We start from the raw sequence: 13,317 nt of genomic DNA on the forward strand, positions 1-13,317 counted from the left end.
GCCTGTAAACTGTGTTATCGTTGGCTTTTTTTGTAGATTGGATTAAGGAAACAAATTGGCTGCTACTAACAAAATGCCTAAATGTACAATTTAAATTGATTCTTTGCTATGTTGAATTAGATTTATAACTCATAGATCAGGGTTGAATGGCATAACAAACAAAAAACATTGCTCTGAAAATGGTCAGGTACAAGGACTGGACTGAAAAATTAGTGAAAACCAGCCAATGTCCAATGAAAAACTTTAAAAGAGCTTCAGAAAGCTGGAGAACTATTGATTAAGACCACCTTAAAAAGGTCTGACCACCCGAAAACAAAATATGAAGAACTGATGGGTAGTGAGGTTTGGACAGTACTCTGTGTGTGTGTGTGTGTGTGTGTGTGCAGATAAGTATAGAATATTTAAATTGAGTCTGTACTTTACAAAAAAATCACACTGTCGGTCACATACATTTGACCTTTTATATTTAATGTTTATATTCACATACGTGCATTGTCATTTATCGTTAGTAATGTTGTGTCACTATGTATACAGCATCTTTTGACAGTGAATAGGCGCTTAATCTTTGCGCTCTTCACTTATGACAGACATTGCTACGATGAAGGCGCGCTGATCTCTCCCAGCCTCTTCAGCAGCCCATCGAGCGTCTCCAGGTTTTGGGCTTTTTCCTCTAGCAGCTCATATCGCAAACTGGAAATGTCCTGCTTGATTTCTTTCAGCTCTCCTGGATTTAAAAAAAATAGATGCAAAGCTATCAAAGAAAATGTTGATGCCAACATGGGAGGACAAATGGTGCTCTTTATTATTTTACCTTCAGTGATGTCATCGCTCTCTCTGTCTGCTTGCGCTTTGATGATGTACCGCTTTATTAGCCGCTTCATGATCTTCTGCAACCAGTAAAGGAAAAGGGGTTTGAATTATGAAGAAAATGTTCTGTGCAAAAATAACACATTAAAACAAGTAATAAAATTCTGTTTAAAACATCGTGAAATACACAAACACATACCTGATATCTGGTTCGGCTGGTAGAAGCACCATATGCTGAGTTTTTGCTTACTCCAAGCTGGAAGATTGAGCTCAAATTAGCTGAACAGAATTGTGACATTTCTCAGGTTAAACTTGTTGGGACAAAACGAGGGCGTGAGGTGCAGTCTGTGGTGTGGCAGTAATACCACTGGGAGGTGCTAAGGCTCTTCCACTAATGCTGAACTATCATGTTACCTTTCAAGCTGCGAAAGGATAAATATTGGATATATTAGGGAATTAATCGCCATACTGTGTGGTACCTGGTTGAGTTGTGTCTCATTTTTCTCCTTGCTGTGTCCATCAGCTAACTGCAGGAGGAAGGACTTGATGCCTGTGGCCAGTCCGAGCATAGATTTTGGGCTGGGGACCAGGTTGAAGGGCACAGGGAGGGTCCTTCCCTCCTCAAAGTAGGAGAACCAAAGTTTTGCACGAGCAAACTTCCACTCGACGTCAGCATCATCCTAAAAAAAAATTTAAATCATGAGGAAAATGGGGAAATGTATCAGGGAAGGGAAATATACATGTTTGACAGGACAGAGGGGGGAAAAGCCTGTGGTGCATTACAACCACCAGTTGGTATGAAGTGCAGACCAGCCACTCCCTTATTCACAAGGGGTCTCCACATATTGACATAGCAGATTCTAACAACAGATGCCCTTCCTCACACAACTCCAAAGGGATTTATGTCTCCTCCCAAAGTTAAAACCAAGGATCTCTTGCTTGTTAAGCAAACATGTAAATTACTATGGAGCCACTTGCCCTCAAAGAAAAGAAAGAAGAAAAACTCAAATCCTAACTCAGGTTAATACTACCTCTGACAGAGTAATAAAATATGTTCAACAGTTTCGTCTTCTACACAATAATCACATTTCCCCATATGGGCTCGCCTTTTTATAAACAATGTGTCAGCAAACATACCCGCATGGGCACACAGTGGGTAGGTATGGGTGAAGTGTGGACCCAGTGAGCAGTGAGCAGGGCAAATTCACTATGGGTTACCCACAGAAAACCCTCATGGGTTAGCCCAGGGGGTAAAACTAATGTGGGGCCTAAATGGACTAACCCATAGATGTTTTAGTGAGGGTTTTCTATGGGTAAGCCCACTATATGAAAATCCTCACAGGAATCCAAAAGGAAAAAATGACTATGGGCCCTACGTTAGATGCATCCACTGTGGGGAACCCACAGAATTACTTCTTGGGAGGGCAAAGTGGTAAAACTGCTATAGGCCCCACATGGGCTAGCCTACATGGGGCTCACGTAGGTTTTCTGTGGGCAACCCACACCAGGCTTACAGAAAACTCTTATAGAGACTCCAAGGACAACACTGCTGTCAGCCCTGTGTGGGCTCACCTAATTGGGGCTCACATGGGATAAGTGGGGGTTTACCAAGTCCACACAGCAGGACACTTTACCCACAGGTGGGTCTATACAGGCATGTTTGCTGGGTAAAGGAAAAGGCCCTAATTTAATTCAGTTGTATTCACTTTCTGTGACACAAATAAATGAAAGTAGTTTGCTTCCCTTTATACCTTATTGTAAATGACATTATTTCTCCTTATGAATGTGTGCTTGGTTGAATGAACCTTGTAGTGAATCTTTGTTAGAGTTAGTGCTATATAAGTACCAGTTCAACATGCGCTACATGTGGGGCTGCTTTTTCAGCCGATGCTTCATATTTTCAAGCATGCATCTGGGGCACAGAATGATTTACCGTCTTAATGACCTACCTCAATCTCCTGGAAGGAACTATTAATCATGGCAATGAGCATGTTGAGCAGCACTATCACCATGGTAACATTGTAAACTCCGTACAGGACGTAACCAGTGTTCTCGATGAATTTGTGTTCGTTGTTGACCACTACGGATCTGACCTCAGACAGTCCAAATATAGCCCAGAACAATGTCTTGAAGCTCTCCTCCAGGCTGGACAGACGCACAGACAAATAAAGGGACAGAGGGAGAAGAGAGGGAAGTTATTTTTGAATTTAAACCAGCTGTACACCATCAACGTCAGAGATACTCTTTTAGTAAATCAACAGAAGGACAAAATATTTTTTGGAGTTAGAATTACAGAATAATTCAGAATAGTGCTGACATTATTGCACAAACATACAAGTTTAGCATGAATTTATTTGAAAATCAACTTCCAGGCATAATGTATCTGATTCTGAGGCAACATGTCATATTTTTATAATACTCTATTATGACTGTGTAAAAGTTTAGCTGTAACTATTTGTGCTAATGGGTCCCAAGATAAATGCAAGATTCTTTTCATTACTGCCACATAATTTTGCTCTTTGTTTTGAAATCCAAGATATTTTAACTTTTTTTGGACTCAAAACTTCTTCAGCTGTGGGGAGATCAAATCCCCCCTGGGTGCACTGATGATAAGTTTTGTCCACACTATAACCACAACCAGTGATAAGGGTCCCGAGGGCTTAGTTTTAAATGGTGACAAGCCACAAAAATGTTGGGGCTTCTTTTAACTGTAATAACCACAAAAGGAGTGGGTCTACCAAACAAACAGCTCTCAGATCTTGGATAAGAATAGTTAGAAAGGATCAGGATATAAAATATCTGTGAACCTTTGTGGTGATATCCTTGGTTTGGATTGGTAATCCATTGTTGATCAAGAATTGAATCAAGATTCATGATGAATTCGTCTGTGCAAGTTGATGAAAAAAAGAAATAAATAGATAAACAAATTCAGATGTTCACTGGTATTGACTTACGTTGTGAAGGCATCATTTTGTTTTGCACCCCGGTAGTAAGAGTACAGGTTGAACATGCCGATCATGAACGCCAGAAAGACCAAGATGAAAATGACCATGAACTTAAAAATGTCCTTTACTGTCCTTCCCAAAGAGATTTGCAGGGGACCGAAGCTTTCATTGGCTGGGAGGATATAAGCAATCCGAGAGAAGCTCAGCACCACTGCGACTGCGTACAGGCCCTCTGACACCAACTGGGGATCTGACGGCAACCAGTGGATACGAGCTACAAAAAAGCACAAGCGTAAGTCAGAAAATCACCTTTGATTAAAGCTTGCAATTATTATTTTAAGGCAGACTGAAGAGGATATTTTGATAAATGACCACAATATGGGCACCAAAAATGCTATTTAACAAAGGATGTGTTAGCCACGCTGCTGAATTTCATCTTGTTCTCTTTAAAGAGAAGAAAAAAACAAAAGTTAATTTGCCAATAAACACAAGAAAATCTAGGGCGACAGTGATACTTTTTACTTTTTACATCTATAGACTGACAGCTACAACAGACACAACAGTAAAGCCATGAACAAGTGAAGTGAATCTTTTACTTATAAATCAATCTTCAGCTCTGAAACCTTGGGTTCTGGCATTTCTGCAGATGTTACTTTGATGCTTGCAACCTGCGTAAAAGTTGTTGCCAACCAATCGCATCACCTCATGGCAGTGTCCCCCAGCAGGAAAGAAACATGTGTCTTTTGTTCTGTTTCAATTCAATTTTATGTATATAGTGCCAAATTACAAAAACAGTCACTTCAAGGCACTTCATATTGTAAAGTAAAGGCTCTACTATAACACAGATTTTCCTGTAAAGACTCTCCCCTCACCCCCAATCGGTCATGGTGCATGGCTACCCCTCCCTGCAAGAGGTTTCTTCCTGTTAAAAAGGAGTCTTTACTTCCCACTGTCACAAGTACTTGTTTATAGGGGGTTGTCTGGTTGTTGGGGGTTCTTTTCAAGTGATTTCTGCTGTATAAATCAAGCACATCATGGTTTTGAATTAGTTCATGTGATGTGTGAAAATGTGAAACTGCTCACCCATAGTGAAGTAGTGTATGTCCGAAGGCAGTTTGACATTAATCAACGTGGGGTAGTTTGCGTACACAGAGGTCTGTGCTAAGTTAGCGTGTCTCAGCGCAGAGAAGCGGCAGCTAAAGGAAGCCAGAAAGATGGCGAGCATCCCAAAATCCAAGAAGTTCCATGGCTCAACCAGGTACTCCCCTGGTCCTTGACTCCAGATCTCCTTTACCTCCGCCCAAATCATACCTGCAGCACGAGCATAAGAACACAAATTACATGATTCGGTAGATGTTTATTTGTTTTTTTTAATTGTTTACTTTTTTATTATCTATCATCAGCTTATGCTCACCCATGACCCATGAGATGATAAGGATCTCCATCCAAGTGAAGGGTGTTGTAGTCATGCGGTAGAGCAGCAGAGGGTCAGAGCTGCCCGGGAGCTGGTGGTGTGTCATGTTTGGCAGCAGGGTGGTGCCTGCAAAGCGGTCAGCAGCATTCAGGATGAGAAGACCCAGGAAAATTGTGAAGGATGAGGCATGAGCCACAAACTTCATGAAGGGGCTACGCATCACTTTTCCCACCTGAGAATGAGAGATGGAATAACGGAAAGGTGAGAGGAAAGCTTGTACTGTGAATGATCTTTATGGATGTAAATATTACATACTCTGCTGCATGGGGCAATCCAGTAAGCCACAGCCAGTCCAGGCAGTCCTATAGCCACCGCCAGCACCACCAGCAGTTTGATGGCAGTGGTTTGTTGTCTCAGGCCAGGCAGGTTCTCATACCAGATACTCAGCAGCTGCTGCTGGCAGTTAGGATGAGCCACAAACTGAAAGGCACAGATGAAAGAAGTAGGACAGAAGAGTTAAGGAGAAGGAAACAGGAAAATAAAGGCTACTGGAAGCTTAAGGTAGAATCCTTAAAGTGTGATTCTATTTTTATTTATTTGAAACCGAGAAAAGCTGCAATCCATTACATCTGAGAGCTGAAACAAGAGCAGATTTGTTTTTGTTTTTATTGATCTGAACAATTAATTGATTTATGAAGAGTAATTTTATGGCATTTTACAAACTGATTAATCATTTAAACAACACAAATTGGCTTCTAAAACGATTACATCAGACAGCTGCAATTAGAAATGAAGACAGATGAGTTCAGACTCAGCTCAACGTGACTAAGTGCTACAAATATCTTTATATTAAAAACACTTGACAACAGCATTTTGATGTTTCACACTATAAATTCCATTTTTCATTTCTATTTTTTTAACTGATCTGAAAATTAGGTATTGTTTCCCAGCATCCATAGCTGTTGTTGTTGTTGTTGTTTTTCTCACTCTTGGATATTTGTCTGATTTTAAAAGTTTGTTACCTTCATGCAGTAATGTTACTGACAGTCCAACTCATATAGGATTTTTGAGACGGACACCATTACTGATATCTGATATATTAGCCGATTTTATTTTTTCTTTCAGGCACACTAGAAAAAAAAATTCCCAAACATTTGTTATGTGTAGTTACTTTTTACTAAGATAGTATAACAAAGCAGTTTAAAAATAAACTTGTTTTATTGTCACATTACTCGTTTACACTCTGCCCAACTCTGCTCAGATCAGCTGGTCGTTCTGAACACTTTTCCAACACAGGAGCTGCAGAGCGCCTTCTAGTGGAAAAATTATGTAATAACCTTCGCAACACAGTTGAGCAATGTTTCTACATTCTCTTCTTTAGTTTTCATTTATCAGCCTAAAAATGGAAATTATTTGCCAATACTGATATAAATAGCTGTTATCGCCCAACATATCAGTTTGGCTCTATGCCGTATGCTCAAGCAGGATCCACAACTGGAACAGATGACAGTTTTTAGTGGGATATCAATCTAAATGGGTTATACTGCTCCCATGGCACAGATAAATGTTTGCAATACTTCGTACTTGCTCAGAAAACCCATGTTTCATCCTGCCGCTGTGTCATTGCCTGTTTGAGAACACACTGACCTTTTTGAGCTCGTATTTGATGGCTAATTTGAGCCGTGTGAGGGAGGGGCGACCTGGTACATCATAGCTATCGTCCGAGTCAGTTTCTCCATTCAGTATGGCCTCAACTTCCTCCGTGCTGCGACACAGGTCCAGAAGGCCCACCACGTAGTCCTTGCACTGGCTCGACAGGCGGGAGTAGTCATTCTAGAAACATGACGGAGGAAACGTACATCAGGAGTTAAACATTTGAGATGATTTGGTAAGATGCTAGTAAGATGCAAGTAAATGCAAAAGGCAGTTTTTAAATGATGTTTTCATTTATTGAGAGCAAAAAGCTATCCACACTTGCCCCTAAACCTAATAACTGTTTGTTCTATTTCTAGCAGCAAAAACAGCAATCATGCATTTCTGAAAGCTGACAGTGAGTCTTTCACAACGCTGTGGAGGACTTTTTAGCCTACTCTTCCTTGCAGTATTGTTTTCATTCAGCCACATTGGAGGGTGTTTGAGCCTGAACAGTCTGTTTACGGTGATGTCAAAGCATCTCAGTCTATTTTAAGACCAGACTTTGACTAGGCCACTCCATGTCATTGCTGCGTAACCTGAGTGCTCTTGAGCTTCAGGGAATGAACGGACATTCTCCTTCAGGATTTCCTGTTAGAGAGCAGAATTCATGAATATATCAAGTCAGCAGCAAGTCATCCGGGTCTTGAAGCAGCAAAGCAGCCTCCAACCATCACACTACATCACCACCACCGTGTTTGACGGTTGTCATGTTCTTGTTATGGAATGCTTTGCTAGTTTTATGCCACATGTAACAGGATACAAAGCTTCTAAAACGTTCAACTTTTGTCTCATCAGCCCACAGAATATTTCCCAAAAGTCTTGGCAATGTGAGACAAGCCTTTGTGTTCTTCCAAGTGTGACAAATATGGAAACGAATAAGAAATCGGGAATGGGGCAAATACTTTTCACAGCATGAACATCAAGAAAAAAATGTGTGAGCTGTATTTGGACATCTCTGCTCAGCCAGCCTGTTGTTTATTTATTATACAGTACCCACAGCATACTTTGGTACTCTGAGCCCAGCAGTAATTACAGCTGTTGTTTATGTGTCAAACCAAAAATCTGAAGAGTGACCACGGGATCTAGACCCTCGTCTGTTCTTCTCTTAGGCTCATAAAATGTTCATGGGTATCTTTTTTTAGGGTATGTGCACAGCAGTGATAACAGACAGTGCACATTAGTTCTGCCGGACTTGTGTTTGAATTTTTGTTCTTGTCCTTGCATTTGTACCTTAAATTCTTTCTCAATATTAGCCAGCATGGCCAGTTCATTGCTGAGCTCCAGTGCTGCCAGCACTGGATCCTCATTAGACAAGGAGAGGTAAGCAGGACTGGCGAGTCCTCTGTAGGCATTGATCCTCGATCGGGAGTGGCTGAAGGAGTCAAACTGCTGCTGGTAGTTGCACGAGTCACAGCCACAGAAGTAGTCATGAGGCGGATCGATGCGAGCCCCTTTACTTAGCAGGGTGTAAACAATTTCATATTCCTGACAGTGCGCAGCCAGTATCACTGGAGTCACGTCATGAGAAAACCTGCAGGAATTTACACACACAGAAACATGCAGACAGTACGCAGTATCAGCATTCGCTTGAGCTTGTTTTCTGCAAACGAGGTTTAAGTTTCAACATTTTTATGAATGTTATGAATTTGAACTTTTCTGCAAATTAACTGGAAAAAAGCAAAAAAAATAGCAACAGCTGGAGCAGTCAGTGCATCCAACATAGTTACATTGCGTCACCAAGCACATGAACATTTCCATTTATACCTCACTACCCCCCTAATGTTAGCTTCTTGTTGTTGACTCGTATGAGACTATGACAGCTGTGGAACATATTTAACTGCTTTCTTGTTCAGAGATAGATTAGATATAATATCTCCCATCAGCACATATGAAGCTCCTGCCAGAACTATCTTAGCTTAGCACAAAGACTGTAAATAGGAAAATGATTTGCTGCTAAATCCATCTGCCAAGACTTCTAAACTTAGTTTCTTTAATGCAACAAACTTAGTTGCCAGTGAAAAAAAAGCTGCATGTCAGGAACTTGTTTTTATAAAACACAAGTTTTGCTATTTTGTTTATTGAAGCTTTAATTTGCAAACTTCACACAACAGCTTTATGAAGCAGCAATAGCAAAATAAAGAGCACCCATGTTCATAATTATTACATAAATACACTACCTACACTTCTCTTAACCACACGATAACCAGTTACATTTGTGGCTAATACTGTCTCTTTATCTTACAGCGTCTGCCCATCATAAACTGAGTAGCTGTCTGAAAGACAGAATCACACAAACCATTGAGGTGTTTAATAAATACTCAATACATATCTAAAAAAGTCTCATCTGTATGCATGTTCCAAATGTTTTCCTAAAGTGCAAATGTGCCTAATAAAGTGTCCGCTATTACCTAAAACAAATATACAAATTTAAGTAATGAAACACTTCTTCCTCACACATACCTTGTCCCGTCCTCATCATAAGCATAGAAGTCATCCAACATGTCTGCCTGAACGGGGCTTGCCGATAGACGGCGGGCATCTCTAAATGAAGGGTGGCCCAGCAAAGTCTCTGTGATGCGAACATAACCTTTACCTAAAACAAACACGGAGCAAACTTGTTGGTGGTACAACTCCCATTTACACTGCTGTTGCTAAACTTGCTGAATCTTAAGGATAACTCCAAAATCTTAGCTCACATAGTATTTGGTAGTTTGCTGGAGTTTGTGATCATTATTGCAGTATTTGGGCTGGTTTAAAGTATTTTTAACCATGTAGTGGTTAACCAAGTAGTTGGTAAATTTCCTAATCATTTGTTAGCATGCCATAATGGCTCAAACAGAGTAGCTCAACTTGAAAGAAAATGGTCCTTTGGACTCATATTTTGCTACTATAAAACATAAACTGTGGAGAAATTAAATGTATATTTTCCTTGCGATGCGTGCAGTGCATAATATATTTTGATAAGGACTGCCGTTATCCCACAGGTCACCCTTGGAGAACCCCTGATGTAGGTAGGCTATCTACTCAGGTCGGTCACAGTTTTTGGAATCTAAATTTCCTGTTTGTTTATTTTTTTAAATGATTACTTACTAAAGAAAAAAAACATACATGCTCAGCTTTCCTGAACAATGGAACCAACCTTTAATATTGTCTTTTTTTTAAATGTCAATCTTGTAAATCTTGTAACTGCTAACAGAAGAGGCTAAATGTCTAGTCTTTTGTACTCGTGCTAAATTAGCATGTTAGCAACTTAGCTAGACAGGATTTTGCAAAAGCCAAAGTTTAGTGGTCTTGGGCAGTAGTTCTCCAGGATTTCTTAGGGTCTTTCGAAGGTTTTTCTTTAGGCATTGGCTTCTTTTCCCCTCATTTTCAGCCCAGACCTGAGAGATCTCTGAGCCTTCAGCTGATCCATTTACTGTTCACTGAAGCCTCATCAGAAATGGTCTCATTGGAAGGGTGACCATCAAGAAGACCTTCTTAAAGAAGGAAAACAGGGGAAAAGTAAGGTTTGCCAAATTTCCCAATAAGTGGACTGAAAATCTGTGGCAACAGGTCATATTGAGCAATGAATCCAAATATGAACATTTTGGTTCAAATCATCATCATTATGTATGAAGATGGTCAGCAGAGATGTACAACAGTAAGTACAACTGGTGGAGAGTCTTTAAAGGTTTCAGGCATCATAGACAGTGGTGTTGAGGATCTCGTCAAACCGATGAAATTATGAACACAGTAAAGTAAAGTAAACTCAGATTTTGATCCATCATGCAATACCATCTGAAAAGCATCTGATTGTCAGTGGCTTCATTATTCAGCATGACAGTCATCCCAAACACACTGCCAATCATACCTTTATAGAAAAACATACACTTGCATACTATCAGTGATGGACTGGCCTGCCCAGAGCTCGGACCTCAGCATTATTGAAGCAGTGTGAGATCTTGACAGAGAACAGAAGGCAGCCAACATCCAAAGTAGAGCTTTGAATTTCCTTCAACAGACCAGAGAATGAAGCTACAAGAGCTGAAACTATGTTGAAGAATAAAGGTGGTGATGCCAAATATTGATTTTAAAGTTTGTTAGAATTGCACTCCTTTTGCTTCATACACTACATTTGATTGTCCTAGCGAAATACTAAGAAATGAGTAAAATGTAAAAACGTAGTCATCAACAATCTCCTCAAACTAAACACAAAGTATTTCACCAGAAATTGTCCAAGTCTGGCCCGTTTGAGCAGAAAAATGCCAATGCAACTGTGGTAACATTTTTGCAGGCAGCTGAGTGGCTGCAGGATGTATGAGAAACTTGACTCAGAGACTGTGGTACAGAGGGGTTAACAGAACTGAGGCACTTAAATTAATCATTATTATTAAGCAATGTCACTAGACCCATAAAGAGACACAGCTATGTAAGGATACAGATTAACAGATAAACTGTTACATAACTGTGGTTCCATCCAGTCAAGCAATGTGTTGTGTCTGACATCTTTGGAACTTTTGAGTGATATAGAGATTTAGCCATATTATGTGTTTTTGGCCATACACAAATAATCAGGTCTTACTGATGGCTAAAAGGAGAGCGTCGCCCACTCTGGCCAAGTCTGCCCTCGCCAGCAGCAGCTCCGTCACCTCCAGGTGTTCGTTGGCCACTGCCAGCTGCAGTGCATTTTGGCCCATGTAGTCAACAGCGTTGACATTCAAGTTGGGTACATGCAGCAGCATACGCCGCACCTCTGGTATGTTCCCGTATTCAGCTGCTTCCAGGAAACGCTGCTCAACCTCTGACAGGCTGACTGAGGGAGCTGAGAACATGTAGGCAGGTCCACGGAGAGCCTGGCGTCGTTTAGCAGCAGTGAGACGAGCCATAAGCTGTCTCTCAGAGTTACTGTGGCTGCCAGAAACATAAAAAACACTCGATGTATGGTCCACACATGAATTTACACACACTGTAGTTAATTTGTGGCATAATAAAAGGTGGCAGCAACTGTCCCTGACTGTTCCTTAGTCTTGATCCTCTCTTTCCACCAGAACGGTGCAGGTGTGCTAGCCACACAATGAGAGAGAGACCCACACACCCGTGAGAGAGCACTGAATCACAGTTAACCTCATTAATATACTTGCCTACCATAATCTGCAATTAGTAGACTTAAGTTAACTTTTACCTGGAGAACAGATGAAATATTATCAAGTTACAACATTTTCCTGGTTCTGTATTTCTTTCTTAATATTCTTTAAGATGCATTACAACACATTCTGTTCTGCTACATCATATGAGGTTTGTTTATGCCATGATGGCTTACACGGCTTGCACATAAAAACGAAGTATTCAGTGCATCAAAGCGACCAAAAGGATTCCCAAGCAGGCATCAGTATGTGGCGAGGGGCATAAGAAGAGGTTGAGAAATCCTGTAGCACTGAGCACTGAGGCTAATGTAAACAATGAGGCTGGAAATGCAAAAAAAATGGTTTACATTAATTATATTACTTATAAGTTAAATTACATTTACTAATGGATCATGGGCTCTGAAGTACACTCTCAAATACACTCAAGTACACTCTCCCTCCATCCCAGAGCGCTGACCTAGAGTAAAACCCAAAGAGCACCTGTGGCTGTTTTGCTGGCTAAAACAGGTGGCAAGTTAAAGAATGCAAACTGAAGAACATTGTGCAATATTTAGTGAAAATTACCATCAGGCGTCCAAATACTTTTTATCTTCTCCTTCAAACTTTTTAAAACCTGTGAGTCTTATCCATGATTTTAACAGAAAGATGCAGAGGATGAGCATATATGCCTGCTACACCTCTGGCAGACTTACCCAAGGCATCGTCCGGAGCAACACGTTTCCTCTCCAAAATCATCGTACATGAGCAGGTTATCACGGCTCCTGGCTCTGGGGCTGTCGCTGTAACCTGCAGTCCCGCTGGCACGATGAACTGCAAGCGGTCTGTGGTTCATCCTGGAGGTGATCGACAGCAGAGGCTCTGCTCCCGTTTCATGTGAAAGACTAATCAAGTGCCTATGGCATGTCTCTCTCTCTCCGTCTCTCTGTCGCCCTCCCCCTCTGTTTTTTTCTGTGTTCTTGAGAAAGAATGCATCCTTCTGGGTCCCACTACACTTTTCCTTACGTGACGCATTGAACTTTACAGATATGGGAGGAAGCTCAGGGTTGCGACTGAACAGGCTCAGAGTTACTACTGATGTAGGGTCATATTTGTCTCGGCTGTTTCACCAATTCCCACCAATTCCTTCATCTCTTTCTTTGATATTACTCAGTATTAGTTGTGGCAATAAAGGCTGATTTGTTAAAAAAATAATAGGAGTAAAGAAATGACATTTTCTCATGATATAGTGTCTTACCAATAGTTGTCATTTTTGACTTGCAAGATGCTATTTTAAACTGCATTGTTTAGAGTACGTGTTGAGATTTTTAGTGTGTGTGTACATGCGTGCAGAAGT

At 40.8% G+C, this 13,317-nt stretch overlaps 1 protein-coding gene across 2 annotated transcripts; it reads right to left on the bottom strand.

Moving 5' to 3' along the window:
• Nucleotides 1-447: 447 nt before the first annotated feature.
• trpc6a (transient receptor potential cation channel, subfamily C, member 6a) lies at nt 448-12,936 on the bottom strand. 2 transcript variants are annotated; one of them, XM_003446743.5, is made up of 14 exons: nt 12,677-12,936; nt 11,423-11,751; nt 9,322-9,454; nt 8,092-8,392; nt 6,814-6,999; nt 5,482-5,646; nt 5,167-5,398; nt 4,836-5,063; nt 3,762-4,026; nt 2,757-2,952; nt 1,287-1,487; nt 1,007-1,063; nt 812-887; nt 448-724 (listed from the first exon to the last, which is right to left on the bottom strand). In XM_003446743.5, the coding sequence occupies exons 1-14, from the start codon at nt 12,814-12,816 to the stop codon at nt 594-596; spliced, it is 2,640 nt and encodes an 879-aa protein (XP_003446791.2). In that variant the 5' UTR covers nt 12,817-12,936; the 3' UTR covers nt 448-593. The 2 variants fall into 2 exon arrangements, with proteins under 2 accessions (XP_003446791.2, XP_005472251.1); XM_005472194.4 differs by lacking the exon at nt 11,423-11,751 and having other exon boundaries at nt 12,677-12,935.
• Between the last annotated feature and the right edge of the window lie 381 nt (nt 12,937-13,317).

Source organism: Oreochromis niloticus, linkage group LG10, assembly GCF_001858045.2.
Source record: "Oreochromis niloticus isolate F11D_XX linkage group LG10, O_niloticus_UMD_NMBU, whole genome shotgun sequence".
NCBI classification, from domain to species: Eukaryota; Metazoa; Chordata; class Actinopteri; order Cichliformes; family Cichlidae; genus Oreochromis; species Oreochromis niloticus.

Excerpts from the sequence above, each read along its gene's own strand:
- trpc6a (XM_003446743.5), bottom strand. The coding sequence starts at position 12,816 with ATGAACCACAGACCGCTTGCAGTTCATCGTGCCAGCGGGACTGCAGGT. Across the intron at positions 5,399-5,481 it reads GGATTGCCCCATGCAGCAGA|GTGGGAAAAGTGATGCGTAG; the intron begins GTATGTAATATT and ends TCTCATTCTCAG. Across the intron at positions 725-811 it reads GAGCGATGACATCACTGAAG|GAGAGCTGAAAGAAATCAAG; the intron begins GTAAAATAATAA and ends TTTTAAATCCAG.